This window comes from Stigmatopora argus, chromosome 21, assembly GCF_051989625.1.
Source record: "Stigmatopora argus isolate UIUO_Sarg chromosome 21, RoL_Sarg_1.0, whole genome shotgun sequence".
Taxonomy (NCBI): domain Eukaryota; kingdom Metazoa; phylum Chordata; class Actinopteri; order Syngnathiformes; family Syngnathidae; genus Stigmatopora; species Stigmatopora argus.
The window spans coordinates 5,810,379-5,825,417 of record NC_135407.1 but is presented as its reverse complement, the minus strand read 5'-3'; the positions used below and the strand labels follow the sequence as shown (position 1 = coordinate 5,825,417).

At 42.7% G+C, this 15,039-nt stretch overlaps 2 protein-coding genes across 5 annotated transcripts; one reads left to right on the top strand and one right to left on the bottom strand.

Moving 5' to 3' along the window:
* The first annotated feature begins 395 nt into the window (after positions 1 to 395).
* Positions 396 to 5,172, top strand: adck5 (aarF domain containing kinase 5). Of its 4 annotated transcripts, none has more exons than XM_077590678.1 (15): positions 396 to 512; positions 1,283 to 1,368; positions 1,447 to 1,596; positions 2,008 to 2,080; positions 2,222 to 2,422; positions 2,501 to 2,641; positions 2,810 to 2,923; positions 2,992 to 3,123; positions 3,186 to 3,269; positions 3,339 to 3,420; positions 3,629 to 3,707; positions 3,779 to 3,870; positions 3,936 to 4,188; positions 4,260 to 4,376; positions 4,623 to 5,172. In XM_077590678.1, the coding sequence occupies exons 1-15, from the start codon at positions 489 to 491 to the stop codon at positions 4,723 to 4,725; spliced, it is 1,731 nt and encodes a 576-aa protein (XP_077446804.1). In that variant the 5' UTR covers positions 396 to 488; the 3' UTR covers positions 4,726 to 5,172. The 4 variants fall into 4 exon arrangements, with proteins under 4 accessions (XP_077446804.1, XP_077446805.1, XP_077446803.1 ...); XM_077590679.1 differs by having other exon boundaries at positions 402 to 512; positions 1,283 to 1,358; XM_077590677.1 differs by lacking the exon at positions 396 to 512 and having other exon boundaries at positions 786 to 1,358.
* Positions 5,169 to 14,898, bottom strand: cpsf1 (cleavage and polyadenylation specific factor 1). Its single transcript, XM_077590682.1, has 38 exons — positions 14,757 to 14,898; positions 14,116 to 14,281; positions 14,022 to 14,049; positions 13,817 to 13,941; positions 13,656 to 13,736; positions 13,426 to 13,577; positions 13,209 to 13,355; positions 12,991 to 13,130; positions 12,713 to 12,823; positions 12,526 to 12,619; positions 12,317 to 12,404; positions 12,087 to 12,227; positions 11,958 to 12,009; positions 11,803 to 11,876; positions 11,659 to 11,733; positions 11,502 to 11,582; positions 11,298 to 11,387; positions 11,064 to 11,231; positions 10,838 to 10,979; positions 10,591 to 10,769; positions 10,382 to 10,521; positions 9,985 to 10,165; positions 9,687 to 9,893; positions 9,519 to 9,608; positions 9,307 to 9,450; positions 8,640 to 8,792; positions 8,450 to 8,566; positions 8,286 to 8,376; positions 7,693 to 7,777; positions 7,436 to 7,577; positions 7,071 to 7,223; positions 6,825 to 7,001; positions 6,681 to 6,747; positions 6,555 to 6,602; positions 5,972 to 6,127; positions 5,778 to 5,907; positions 5,446 to 5,584; positions 5,169 to 5,355 (listed from the first exon to the last, which is right to left on the bottom strand). Exons 2-38 carry the CDS (start codon positions 14,257 to 14,259, stop codon positions 5,308 to 5,310), a joined length of 4,380 nt encoding a protein of 1,459 aa, XP_077446808.1. The 5' UTR covers positions 14,260 to 14,281; positions 14,757 to 14,898; the 3' UTR covers positions 5,169 to 5,307.
* Between the last annotated feature and the right edge of the window lie 141 nt (positions 14,899 to 15,039).

Below are 15,039 nucleotides of genomic sequence, written 5' to 3'. Positions count from 1 at the left end.
ATTTCCTGTAAAGATTAACTAAACACCTAATAAACTAATGTCATATAAAAGCACATTTAAAAAAATCATACAATAAAATGTCCATACAAGGCCACATGTTTGACCTAATACAAATCAATACAAATAAAAAATATAAATAGTGTACTTCATTTTGGGCATTGTACTAAAACCAGGGCTCTAAAAAGGATTTCGATTTGTATTATTTATTCGTAACATATATTAAATCCCTATCAAAGTGTTCAAAATTTGCAAACTTGTGTAAACAGTATTCGCACTACGCGCAACGTTGCACGTGACTGCCAAAAGTGAAATTACTTTGGAGGGAAGCGTCTTGATGAATAAGCACTCTTTGTCTATTTTTGACCAATAGGAAGCGCTCAGTGGAAAAATGTAGTTCCAAGCTCATGCGCGGACGTCACCATTTGATGTAAAGAAAGTCACTTTGGACACAAATCACTCTGGTGCCGAACTCTATTTACTAAGGAAACATGACGAGGACGATCCGGGGAGCTGTATGTTATTCCTATATTATTTCCAAGTAGTTTTTAGTTGAATATTTAAGCCTCGATTGCGAATGATCGCTACGAGACTAGTAATAGTAGTATTAGTAGTAGCTAACCGAATTATAACAATGTAATGCTGGTTGCATCAGCAACCAAATCTATCAGATCGTGAATTTGGCATTCGATGATCGATCCTAAAATTGTGTTTAAGAAAGTCGTACTCGTCGTCATTATTTACAGCTAAATCGACGTTTATTCACAAGGAATGAGATTTATTACATAAAAATTAGTTTTGGGGGGGATCGGATCAGTCCTGATGTTTGATTTGACACTTGAACTGTCAAATCCCTGACAAATCTGCATCATTTGGAGACATTTGTCCCTCACATGAAGACATGCAAAACAAAAACAACACTCAACATGTCCAGAATTGGACACGCTGGCCTTGGCTTAAAAAAACCAAACCCCCACCCTTCTTCCCACTTTTTCCCTCTCTGGACACACATACTGAACAAAGTGGACTTCCAAGCCCAGTGAAGGCTATATTTAATGTTCATTATTTTATCTAGGAGACCCTGAACTTGATTCGATGCGTACTACGATCTCACCCAAGTGACTGATTCAAATCTAGCACATTCCTAAAAATCAGCTACCACCGTAAACAGGAGATGCTGCGTTTAAAGTCCACAGTTCACTGGATTTTTTTAGTCCTGCTTCCCGTCACATGATGTCTACGGAATGTGTTATTTATTTATTGTGTTTTTCTTCTCTCCCACTAGTGTACATGGTGTCTGCATCATCTGGCTCTTCTCCAGAGGAACCCTGGCTCACCCATGCAGTGCTCCAGAAGCTTTGGTACACTCAGGTGGCAAATAAAAAAGCTATGCACTTGCCAGAAAAGTGACGACACGCTCATATGGTTTGGTCTTTTTTTCCCATTTAGGGAAGGAAAGCGCAGGGGTTTGTTATGGAAGACGCTTGCCACCAGCGCAGTGGGTTTGCCAGTGGCCGCGGGGGTGAAATACGCCGTGTCGGACCAGAGAGAGCGGCGGAAAATGAGGATAGTGACGGAAGGATTCGGTCGGTTCTGCAGGTTTGTATGTTTTGCCCTTCAGCTTCACAAATTTAGGCTCACTAAAACATAATGCACAAAGTGATTAGAGGTTTGAGATCTACATTACAGTCAGTATGCCATAGTGAAAACTTTTCTAATATTTTGCCCCCTTGTGAAAAATTGCATTTTCTATTTCCTTCTTTTGCCTAATGCTTTTTTTGGCATCTGGTGCATTTTTGCTATTTAGGCCTGTTATGAGAGTATTTTATTTTCCAGGAAAAAAATGTGCTTTAGGGAGTCAAAGGCATGAAAATATTGCATTGAACTCTTAACAATCAGTTAAAAAAATGACCAAATTTATTTGATCTAATATGGGCATTAAGTTTAAATTTTAGCACCTGGGCTTAGATTTTCGTTCAAAAATATGTTTTGACTTTTTCCATGTTTAAGATCTCTTTCTGTGGGACTCGTGATATCAGTGGACTACTGGTGGACCACTATGTCTCTCCGGGGTTTGGATGAGGTAAGCGTCAATCTAAGGTTTAGTGATTTATGCTAGTAAATAGAGCAATAATATTCTAAAAAATGTATCTATACATCAAATAAGACTTCCACGAGATACGATATGTGAAGTTTTTTTGTGATTAAATGTCTTACTTGCTAGAGCAGCCCATCCTACACGTCGGGAATGTCAGCCTGCCACCAGAGAGCAGCGGAGAGCATGGTGGAGGGCGCCGTAAAGAACGGTGGCATATACATCAAACTGGGTCAAGGTCTGTGCTCTTTTAACCATCTTCTACCACCCGAGTACATCCGTACCCTGCAGGTCCTGGAAGATAAGGCTTTGAATAGGAGATACAAAGAGGTGAGGACGGCAAGCAAAAGACAAAAGAAGTCGCAAAGAGATGTGTAAAGTTTTTTGTTGTTGCTTGGGCCGCACCAGGTGGATGCTCTTTTCCAAGAAGACTTTAACAAAAGCCCACAGGAGATGTTTAAGACCTTTGACTATGAGCCCATAGCTGCCGCCAGCTTGGCTCAGGTTCACAAGGCAGAACTCTTAGATGGGACTTCGGTCGCCGTGAAGGTGAGCACTAATCACAGGATTTTGACACACTGAATAAAAAAGAGAGTATCTTGCCAAAAAAGTCTTCCAAAAAATAAATAATAAAGACTCACACAGCTCAAAATCCAAATCTGCGACTTTAAATCAAAGCTAAAGTCAAGGTCAGTCAACGTAATTTCACCATTTTAGGTACAGTACATTGATCTCAGGGACCGCTTTGATGGCGACATCAGGACATTGGAGGTGCTGCTGGATATTGTCAAGTTCATGCACCCTAGCTTTGGATTCCGATGGGTGCTCAAGGTTTGGCACGTCGTTTCCCCTGTAATTTTGCGACTGTGGGCGATACGCTGACTAAAATGGCCATTTAGGATCTGAAGGGGACTCTGGCACAAGAGCTGGACTTTGAGAACGAGGCCAGGAACTCGGAGAGGTGCGCCGATGAGCTGAAACACTTCAAATTCATTGTGGTGCCTAAAGTGTTCTGGGAGCAAACCAGTAAGGTAAGGTGAAGCGTTCTTTCTCTACCTCGGATGACGCTCCTCATTCCCGTTGTCGTTTGTAGAGGGTGTTGACCGCCGAGTTTTGCCAAGGTTGTAAGATCAACAACGTGGAGGAAATTAAAAGACAAGGATTGAGCTTGAAAGATGTGAGTTTTACACTTTAGAATCTGGAATTCAGAATTCCCAAGTCTGACACGTGGGGTAATAATTCCCAGACTGCAGACAAGATGATTCGGGCGTTTGCCGAGCAAATATTCTACACGGGGTTCATCCATGCTGATCCGCATCCAGGAAACGGTGAGTCAGCAAAGAAATGAATTATTAGTTATTAGGATGCTAAAGTATAGTATTTTTTTAAATGACTTTCATTTCCATATTGTGGCATCTATAGGAAATTGCAGGGTTTCAATGCAGCGGAGAAATACATTTTGTTGTATTTAAACGGTCTTATTAAATGACTCCTGGTAATAATGGATGAATTATTATAATTTCTTTTTTTGTTAAGTTCTTGTGAGGCCAGGTCCCGACAAAAAGGCAGAGTTGGTGCTTTTGGATCACGGCTTGTACGAATACCTCAGCCAAAAGTAAGACTCAATGTAAAAATAAGACATCGTATTAACATTTAACGCCACCGTTATTCCTCTTCACCTTTTAGGGAACGTGTGGCTTTGTGTAAATTATGGAGATCTATAATCCTGCGAGATGAGGCAGCTATGAAAATGTACTCCAAAGCGTTAGGGGTCAAACGTAAGATTGGATCCTCCTTAAAAAAAACGAAAGTAAAGGAGAAAGTAACAATCTTACCTGTGCAGAATACTTCCTCTTCTGCGAGATGCTGCTCCAGCGCCCCATCAACATGCGCGAGTTTCGCCTGTGCAATATCCTGAGTGGAGAGGAGACAGCCTACATGCGTCAAATGGCCATCCAACGCTTTAACAGTATCATGGAAGTCCTCAAAGCCATGCCCAGGCCCATGTTGCTGGTCTTCCGCAACATCAACACGGTCCGGAGCATCAACATCACGCTGGGAGCGCCGGTGGACCGCTACTTCGTGATGGCTAAAAGGTCGGTGTTTTGAAATCTTGGGAGAGTGTTCTAGAGAAGTGTGAGCAATAATTGGATGATTTGGCTGCCAGTGCGGTGCGATCTTGGGGGAAGATTCATGCAGAGAGAAGCAGTTTGCTGCACAGATTCCAACTCGTCCGGTGGTTTTGGATGCGATGGGAAGGCCTCAAGTTCGAGTTCGCTTTAAGGTAAGTTTGCAGAGCATTTTGTGCGGGCATAAATCTCACTGGAGATGTCCCCGATCACATCATTTTCGAGTTTGAGTTACCTGAAATTGAGAATTTGCCAATAATGAGTGGGCAGGTAAAGAGTTCATGTTTCGTAAGGTAGACAAATACGTTTTAAAAACCCAGTATTTTTTTCACTCTCTGAAAATGACATGATTGGGCCCCAATTTTCTGCACTGTGCCAATGAAAATGACTTTTGCTTCCAGGTCAGAGATGGCGATGATGAGCGTGACCCGCTCTTTTGTAAACCTGTTGACCTACTTGGGTTTCATGGCTCTGGATTCTGACATGTACGAGTACCTGAGATAGTACTCGGCTTTCCTACCTCACGGCGCGCCATCAAACGAGCAAATCTGCCCCTCCAATAACATTGAACTGGGAAAAGTGGGAGGGCTGTCATATTACATAAGTCTGCCTACACCATTTGCACTTAAAGCAGCAATTTTAGGTGCCGCCATTTCCAAAGAAACCGTCTGCATGTGTCAACATGATTTAAAGCAGTGTTAGATGTTAGGCAATGTGTTGTACTATTTAAAATTAAGAATTTCTCCTTGATTGAATTATTATTATTATTGTGTGTGTGTGTGTGGCGCATTTTTTTCTCTTTGAATTTAGGCCAATTTTTTCATCGGGAAATTCTATGATGGTTAAGGCAACAACCAAAATGTTTAATGAATTATTCTACCTCTATTTTTCAGTGCCTGTGAAAATTAAGTTGATGGGGGAAAAAAAACGTATAAACTGATCTTTTTTGTATGACTTTTTCATTTTTTTTATTAACAAAAATGAATGTGGACTATCTAGAAAAAGAATGGAAATTGGCCATGATCAAAAGATTTTCTCCATCGGGTATAAAACGATGTGGTGGAAAAAATATGGGAATGTGGCTCTTTAGAAATGAGCGGTTACTCTGTCAATTTCTAGTAGGTCATCCAAAATCTGAAAAGAGAATGAAGAAGGGGATTTCAATTCCTTATTGGACGTCGTTTACGTGACGGAACGAATTTTACGAGACGGTTTGTTCCTTACGATGTCTTGCGTAGTGCCGATCTTTTTAGCGAGCTCGCTGCGCTCCATCATGCTGAGATACAAGAACTTATTGAGAAGTTCTCCATCCAAAATGTTTCGCACGGTATTCTGCAGGCCCCGTCGTTCAAAGTGCATCATCCTGGAAAAACAGAAGGATGAGTTAAAACTTAAAAAAAAAAAAAAATAGACACCGGACCTTTTTTTTCCCACCCGATTCCGATCCCCTCTTTAACAAATTGGCCCTCACATTCTCAGTTTTTTTTCTAAAAGCGGCCATCAGGGGTGAAAAATTCCTATTGCGCTTTGTAATATTTAAAGAAGAAAGTGGAAACCTGAAAGCTTTGGGGTTTAGTCCAGCGTGATGGGGCAGGACGGTGTTGAGTGCATTCTGCAACATGAGAAGTCGGCGATACGTCTTCTCCTGCATGGGGAGGAGCAAGCCGATGCCCCCGTCCAGCGTTGCTATGGAAACAGACCTCATCAGGCACACCTGTGGGCTCACCTGCGAAAAATGGGGCGGGCTCACCGAACCACGTGATGTGCTTGTTGTCCCACGTCAGAGATTTTTTGGTGCCGGCGTCCATCGTCCCTCGGCACGGCATGCGCCAGAACGCGTTGACGTGGGCGCCCACGTTGAAGTCGGCGCGCCTCAGCAGGCGCATTCCTCCCAAGCTTTCCTTAGCTGCCCATAACGTCAGTGAGCACCAAATAAAACAAATCTTTCCTATTTTCCACTTTTACTTTTTTATGCAAATAAAAAAAAATATTTCTTAAAACACATTGAGTGCCTTTTATTTTGAAAAGAAAAAACAATTGAATGTGTTTTCTTCTTTCTGTTCAAATGAGCATTTTTTGAAATCTAAACAAAATACTTAAAGTTTTCTTTGCCAATTTCTCTATGAAAAAAATCTGAAAATTTGGAAAAACAAAACAGAAAATAATTTTTGTTTTCTCTCTTCTATTTTTCAAAGTAATGAAAACTTAGAAAAATTTATTAGTATTTAATATTTTTCTTTTTACAGAAAAAAAGGTAAAAAAAATATTGATTTTTTCCCTTTTTTGAATGAAAAATTGTAAATAAATTATATTTAATCTACAATGTGACTTACCTTCAGGTAAGTACATATAGACGTAGAGGTTCTTGTCACGATCCGACACTGGAAGAAAAATGGAACAGAATTTGTGAGAAAACAGATTCCTCCCTAACAATGCATCCTTTGCGTTTATTTATTTACCCAGAAATCCGAGCTGGTTATTATCCACCATGAACTCAATGCTGTAAACCTCCAAGGGCTTGGCATCCTGTTCCCAAAACAAGACAAAGAGAGCTCAATGCCACCACGCGGGACAACGTATATATCCGTCGGCGTCTCACTCACTCTGCTGACGAGCGACAGCGTCTTGCTGGTCTCCTGGTAGCGCAACAGCGAGATGCTCTTCATCAGGTCGGCAGCCAGGATAAAGTTCTTGATGCTGAACATCTGATGGATGTAAAGCTGAGTGTCGATGAATGCCATGCCCGTCAAGTCGTTATCCTTCAGGACCCACAGGAAAATCTGCAAGGACATCCAGGTACATACATTGCTTTAAAGTTTAAGTGTCCAAATTCCAAAATAAAATCATACCTTCTGTCCAATGGCTGACACCAAATATCCGTTACAGTGACACAGAGCAGTCACGGGTCCTTTCTGTTCCTTCTCGTACAGCATTTTAAACTTGTTCTTGGTGAGGGGTTGACCTGGCTCGGGCACCACTTCAATCACATCCAGGATCAAAATCTTAAACAAAAAAAGGAGTAACGGAGTTTGATTTTGAAGAAAGCAACTACTGTATTTCCCAGAATATAGGTCACACTTTTTTGAATAGTTTGGCTAACATGCAAGTGTGACTATAAGTCTAAAAAACGGTCATGTTTTCTCTATCTGGTGCGACTTTAAGAGTCCCAAAAAATTACGGGAAAATCCCTTTTTTTTGGTTGCGTGATGCTCACTCTCCCCCTGCAGGTGACCTCCTCCCCCTGCATGACGCAGGTCCCTGCGGCAATGTAGCCTTTCAGGCCGGATACGGTCTCCTGACTCCGAAGTGCCACGGTCTTCATGCAGGTCACGTGCTCCCATTCCTCCAAGTCGACCCTGGTGGAGAGACTAGACGTTGGAAAGAGGCCTGAAACAATCTATTGGGTTTGACTGCAAAACGGTCGGTTTGTAGTGATTTCTCAATATGCTGAATGATTCAGTCCGAGCTTACCGTGTGTTAGGGATGGTCTCCCAGGTGACTGGAGAGATGAGCTGGATGGAAAATCTCTCCTGCTGAGGGTTAATGCAGCGCTCGTCTGCAAATTGACAAAAGATGGCACTTTCATACCAAGGTAATGCCGAGTGAAAAAAAATGAACATTTTGACCCAATCAGATACTCCAAAATCAGCCAAATTTGGTGCCGAAACCAATACTGACGATCAAATCGGAACACCACTGCTAGAGAGTTCTGTTTACTGTATTCTCTGCAGCAAAAATGTTCTCAAAATCCATAAATGCGCCTTATCTATGCATCAATATTGGTTAAACATGGTATAACATTCACTTTAGTGCAGCTCTATCTAGTGGATAAATAATGAAACCCCCAAACATTAACATTTCAACAGTTTTAACATAGCCCATTTATTCAGGGAGTGCTTTATAGTGCGAAAAATACGTCACATGAAATTTTACGTTCTCTTTCCTTTTTTTTCTTTCTCTTTGCATACCCCCAAAAATCTGCTTCCTTGAAATTTGGACTGCAAAAGTCAAACTTTCGTCTATGCTAATTTCTTATTATTAAGAGCGTGTTTTTAAATGTCAACCTCCTTCGATGATTTCAAACTCCTTCTCCTCTCCGGTCATTCTTGGAATTCGTGTACAAGGCTCTTTCACGCTGGTACACACCGCATATACCTAAAAGGAACCGTAATGAAACGACGCAACCAATCTGCGTCATCATTTTAAGGCACGAGAGGAGGAAACTTGCCTTTGTTTCCACGTGGTACGAGACGTAATGGACGGTGCACCTTAGTGGGATCTTTCTGACTGGCCACGGGGCGTCGTAGGACAAGTAAGTGGGGAGGACACTGATTCTCAGCTCCCCCTGCGATCCGGCGTCAACAACCATGCCAAAGTGTTAGGAATCAGTCGTTTTAAGAGGGTGTCCCATCACGTACCTGCTTGTTGAAGTACAGAAAACCTTTGGGGCAGTTGATGTTGTGGAATGGGGAGAAAGACTCAATGGTGCCATCAATGGACATGGGGTGGAGTCTCAAGGCGCCCCGAGAGGTGACCAACATCCAGTGAGGCGAGGGTCCGCAGATGAACACCTGAGTGGTGCGAGGCGATTTAACCCGACTGTTTTTTGCTCATGAAATCAATACACAAAGAAATAACCCCATTAGGACCTCATGTCCAAAATTGGATACCTTATTTTGCAGACCACAAGTGTCATGGGCATACGACTTTTAGGTCTTTGATTTTTTCTTCTTCCACATAATTGCATGTTATGTTGTGTTTTTTAGGCAGCTATAGTTATCCAGAAAACTGTTAACATAACATTATTTTGTATTTTGTCCTCTATTTTACTATGAAAATGCAACTTCGATTTCAGTTTTTTCCCCTTTCCATGTGCATTCTTTGGCTAGTGCGGCTTATACTCGAGTGCGGCTTATAGTTTGAAAGATTTGGGTATTTGAAAAATTATCATTAGGTAAAGTGGGAGGACTGGGTGGGAATCTTTGTGTTTTGGTGCCAGTGAATTGAATGAATCCCCTGTAAAGAGTCAAAACACAACTAATTGTGTTTTGGGAAAAAATACAATCTTTTTTTAGTGGATTTTACCCCAGTGTATCCAGAGATGTCCTCAAAGTATCGAAACCTGGCGATTCGACTTTTGACCACTGTCTCGTCGCCGGCTCCTCCTTCTGCCTTCTTATCTCTTTTTAATTTGGATTTCTTCTCTCGAAAGTTGATGTTGTGAGGAACCTGTGGCAGAGTTCAGTTGAGTGTAATATCGTACACAAGTGCAACAATCCCACGTGCGTCCATTTTACCTTTTTAAAGCGCACTTTGAGGTTATTTTGGGGTTGCTGCTGGTCATAGGGGAAAGCTTCGTAGATGAGAAGCTCCTGTTCCACGTGGACCTTGAATGCAGCAAAAATAAGGGTTGAGAGAAATACGAAACCTCGAGGAAAACCACAGAGAATCAACTTTGCACTTACGAGTAAATAGGGGCGGCTGCGATTATTCCCGAGGGACACCAAAGTGACCTCCCTGACAAACGGCATGTCTCCCTGACGCGTTACTTCCTCCTTCTTCCCGTCTCCCTGCGATGCCGATTGGCCAGAGGAGCTGTCCACGAGCACTCTCTGACCGACAGGGAAGTTCTTCACCAAGAATACCAATCTCCACTCTGGGAGATGGTAAATCTTTCAAAAAAAGAGAGTAAAAGCAAAGTCAAATTGATATATAAATGAAATAATTTGTGAGGAGGTCATATGGAGCGTATACTGCACGCACCTCCATGACGCCGTTTTCCCGGACCAGCATGCACCAGTGGGTGGGATCAACTTTAAATGGGCCACCCTCACTTCCGGAGGGGCCCGCTTGTCCTGGGGTGCGATTCATATCATCCTTAGGGGGTCCTCCGCTTGTGCCAGAGTCTCCGTACAGCATTTCCTCCTCATCGTCCACTGTATTGCTAAGCAAAAAATAATAGATCACATTTTGGGACCTCATTTTAAAGTAGACCCGGAAGCATTGGGAAATTATCACGTTAACATTTTGTTGTTGACCAGAGTCATTTTTCACTAAATAATTATTCTATCGTGTCATATTGATATCGCAATCTAAAATAGCCCGGGCTAGTTGACCACATTGAAAAAAAAAAAAGAGGGAAAAGTAGATGAATTTCTACCTGAGCTCTTGGATGACAGTCTCCACTTCGGACGTATTCTGCATGTCGGAATCCTCCATAACAGCACAACTCACTCTGTTCTCCGTGGTGAACATTCCGCTCACGTCTCGGTACGCGCAAAGTGCGATCACCCGCGATTGCTAGATGGCAGAACATTTGGAAACCTCCATTAAGCTCAAAGATTTCTTCAATCTGTGGCTGCCACTTACTGTGGAAATCTGCGGTTTCCTTAAAGAAAGCCGCTGTGTCTTCCCCATGTACGAGTCCGTCTTCAGCACAAACATGGTGACCATCCCCTCGGCGGTCATGATGACCACGAAGGGGTCCGCCACGGAGCAGTGCACGATGGGAGAGCCCAGATCCACCGGGATGAAGTGGAGTTGAGTCACTGGAGAAACAATTTTGTGGCAATTATTTCATCTTTATTTTATAGGATTGTTTTTTTAATTATTTTACCTCCTTCCAGCAGCCTGATGCCCATCGGTGAGACCTGGATTATGTATTTGTTGTCACCGATATTTCCCGCAAAGACTGTGGTTCCCTGAGTGGCAAACCCACTGGTGTCCAGCTCCATTATTTCCTGTCCTGTCTTCAAAATCTACAATGACACGTCACGTTTGGTTATAAGCGCCAATAAAAAATAAATAAAAAGATACAGTGAATGAAAAAGCGCGTTCCCAACCATAGTTGAATCCTCTCGGCTCAAAATGAGGAAGCCGTGCCTCTTGGCGTCATCCTCTGCAGAAGCATCTTTTTTCTGTTCTTCCTCCTTTTTTCCCTCCTCTATATCCTTCTTCTCCTCAGCCTTCTCCTTCTCACCCCCATCATTCGACTCCTCACTTTTCCCTGCCTGTCAAAGCAATGGAAAATTTCAGCAAACCTAGCTTTACCTTAAAAATAAAAAATTGAAAAGTACCTTTCCCTTCCCATCACTCGAGACCACGGTCCACATGTCGTGGCAACCTGGCAACTCGAAGGTGGTGACAACTTGGGGTCTGATGCTCCTCTAATAACACATTGGGAAGGGGTGAGAAGGTTACGTTCCCATGTACAAATACTGCAAAAACACAAAAAGTCTGCCCGTTTCACTGTAGTATTTAATCAGAAACAGTCTGTTCACCTGAAGTACAGACAGCGCCCCATTTTTCCCGAAGCCGGAACACACGACAACTTCCAGGTCGGGCTCCGTGTTGGCCTGGAACTACGAGGCGAAAAGTTTTTTTTTGTCTACGTTCCGAATGGTGATGCAAATAAGCGTGATTAAAATCGATTTTTACCTCTTCGGATAAGAACGCGGGTTCGCCCATGGAGGCGTTAGCACACGGGCCGATGTTGAGAATGCTGTCGCACACCTGCAAAAGTCAATCAATGTATTTTAAAAAAGTAAACAGTGAAAACTTAAATATATATTTTTTTTTAACCTCAAAGGAGTACGTTGCCAGCTGCGTGCCGGACTGCGCCTCGCTTCCATACACTTCGATCTCATCAACCTCATCTGCAAAAATAAAAAAAGCCATAGAGCACAGAAATGAAACCAACATAGCAAAAAGCACAAAAACAGAATTTTGTAAAATACCAGTCCAGTTGGTGGAGGTGTCTACTCTTTTCTTTTTGCTTGGTGGTTCCTCCTAGCATTTCATTCCAACTTGTTAGTTCAAAACAAAGTGCGAGCAGATCATTTCTACGGAGGATCCCCCGATTTCACCTTGTCTTTTTCGGTTTCTTTGTCCTGGTTTTCATCCGTCTCGTCCGGGAGCACCTCCTGTAGCTTCTCTGTGTACTTAAGCAAGAGTGAGTTTCCCAGGCGGGAGCCCAGGAAGAGGAAGCCAAGCTCCATGGTGACCATCTAAGGGACAGAAACCAGCATGACATTTATCAGCACACAAATAAAAAGTCACAAATAGCAATTTTAGAAGGAGCAGGACTACTACTCACACAAGTCGTTAGGACGCTGGCCGCCGCTTTGTCAAAATGGAAGTCCCGAACGCTCCTCATGCCGTCAGTGATCAGAGTCAATACATAACTGTAGCAAGACACATTGATTTTTATTCAAATTTGCATCCAAATGCTCAAATCTGACTTGCCTAATTTCGGAATAAACCTCGGCTCGTTTGGGTTTGGTGATTGTGACAAGAGTGACTCACATTTCTCCTCCTTTTAAAGAGATGACCATCTTGTCATGGGCAATAAAGTCAGACTGGGCACAGTCCAAGGTGATCCTTAACTCCTCTTGTACACCTAAAAATAATAATAATCAAAATGACATGTATTGTGATACAGTAGGATGACTCTTAAAGGAGTGTGTGCAGGTGTGTTGGGTTTAACGCTTACGCAGAGGGAAAGCCGTGGTTCCATTTGTTTGGGAATTAAGGGAAACCCCATACGGTGGAACACTCTGATTTAGATATAGCAGCGAGTTCACAGCAAAAACCACCACGCCACCTAAAGGCAATGAGAGTTGGATTAGGATTAGGTAGTTAAAAAGCGGTGACATTTTTGCATTTTCTTACTAGTGATAAACTGATTTAAAGCATTATAATGTTGTTTTAATAAGCCACATTATTATTTTTGGGGAGTGTCGATATCAAGATGGAAATCTCGGAATTTACCAATGGGCTTGGGAACAGCCATAACTTGCGTACAGTCAAATGGCAGGTTGATGAGGGACCAGATGACTGGGTGCACCTTCTGCATGATGTTCAGAGAGATGGCGACGATGCTGCACGTGTCCTGTCGCACGGCGACGCGCCTGGAAAAACAGAGCAAAATCTTACACGCCAAACTTCATCGCCATTTTGGTCCACGATGAGGCGGCGGTCGAACTAACCCGGGCCATGTTTGGTTAGGCTCGTACAGGATGAGCAAAGTGGGCTCATAGTAGCCGTGGAGAAACTTCATGTCCACGATGTTAAGCAGCTTCTCATCCAGCTCCCGGACATCGATGAGGTAACTTGGTAGGAAGCTGGATTTGGGTCTGAGGGGAACACGGATTGGGTGGTTAGACGCTAGTTTTGAATAAAAAGATACCCGCGTGGGGGACTCACCCATCTCCCACTGTCCCCTCCTGCTCGTCAGTCAGCGTGTCCTTACGGAAAGGTAGCACCACCAGCTTGGTGCCGTAGACCAGCATGACAGCGCAGCGATTCTCCGGATCCACGCGGACGATGGGAATGTGGACGTTCTGTACGAAACCATCCTGAAATTGAAAAGAAGAATGAGTGGAAAATCTGGCAGTAACAGGGAGAGGGACCGAGGATAGTTTTTTTTTACGTACTCTAAGCTCCGGCTCTTCAAAGTAGTGAAGAGACAAGGTCTTTAGGTCATGTGTACCTGGGTCATACTCCACTACAGACAGCTAATAAGAGAAGATGAAAAAAAAATCATGGGGTATCCATCTTTGTTTTTTTTGGCTCTCTTTTTGTGTATTGCTCGGACCTTGGCATCTTTAAAACTGAGGAGTAATGCATCCCTGCTGGATCCTATGAGCTGCACGCTGGCCATAGACATGATGTTACCAAAAAGTGAAAAGCAGGCCACCTGTTCCAGCTTCTCCTTGCGAGCTTTGGCATCCAAGTAAATAAATGACAAAAAACATGAATCTCTTTACAAGAAGGTGCTTATTTATAGTATGTAGACCTACCTGAGGACTTGTCAGTTTTTGACGCACTCTGAAAGCAAAACAACCGACACATTAGAGGAAACTGAATGCTTCCAATGCACTTGCTGCAAATTACCTCGACATCATGGATGATCCTGTAGACAAAAAGTTGCGATGTCCCCGCAACGACGAGATTCTTCTCCTTGCTGGAAATGAAGTTGCAGTAGACCGAGAACTCCACAGCGGTGGGCGTGTGGGCCTGCCTGTGTACGGCGTACATGGCGGCAGGCGGCCCTCGGGATCTGGACACATTTGTCACATTTGGACATTCAAAAATCACATGGTACATAAAAAAAGGTCATGGTAATATTCAATGGAGATAGGGAGCATGTTTTGAATGACGCCTCATCACTGATGATTTGCAGGAAAAAATATTTTAGATATCCCCCACGCCCTAACACTTTTAGATAGATCAACAAAATATTTAAGCAGAAAAATTGCAAACCACAGGCTTCATAATGACCGCCCCTTCTATTCATGTATTGATGATCCTAATGATCTGACTTTCATAAACTCTTCATCGATGATCGCAAAATTGCATATGACACAGCACAGCGGTTGTGATGTGTGGGTTTGTGTTTATAGGAAATCAGTGTAATATAAAGTTAGCAGAAGGAACTTAGTGGCGCAGTTGTTAGCCATGTTAGCAAGCATGGGATTGCGTTTGCTGCAGTACCCTAATTTCAAATTTTCTACGAATAAAAAAGGCGATCGTACCTATTTCGTGCACACTAACAGAACGGAGAAGATCCGCTGTTCCTTTTTTCATTCGACATATCCTACTTGGAAAGGATAATAACTGTATAATGGTCAAATAAGATGAATTCCTTGCTATGTTAGAATGCTTCGGCTTTTTTCTTCTTCGTTTTTGGAAGCTAAGAATATAATATGCTGCCCCCTCGCGTTCACCTTTGTAACTGTCAATAAAATGACAACAAAACTACATTATTGTTGTTGTTGTTATTCATTCATTCATTCATTTTCCTAACCGCTTATCCTC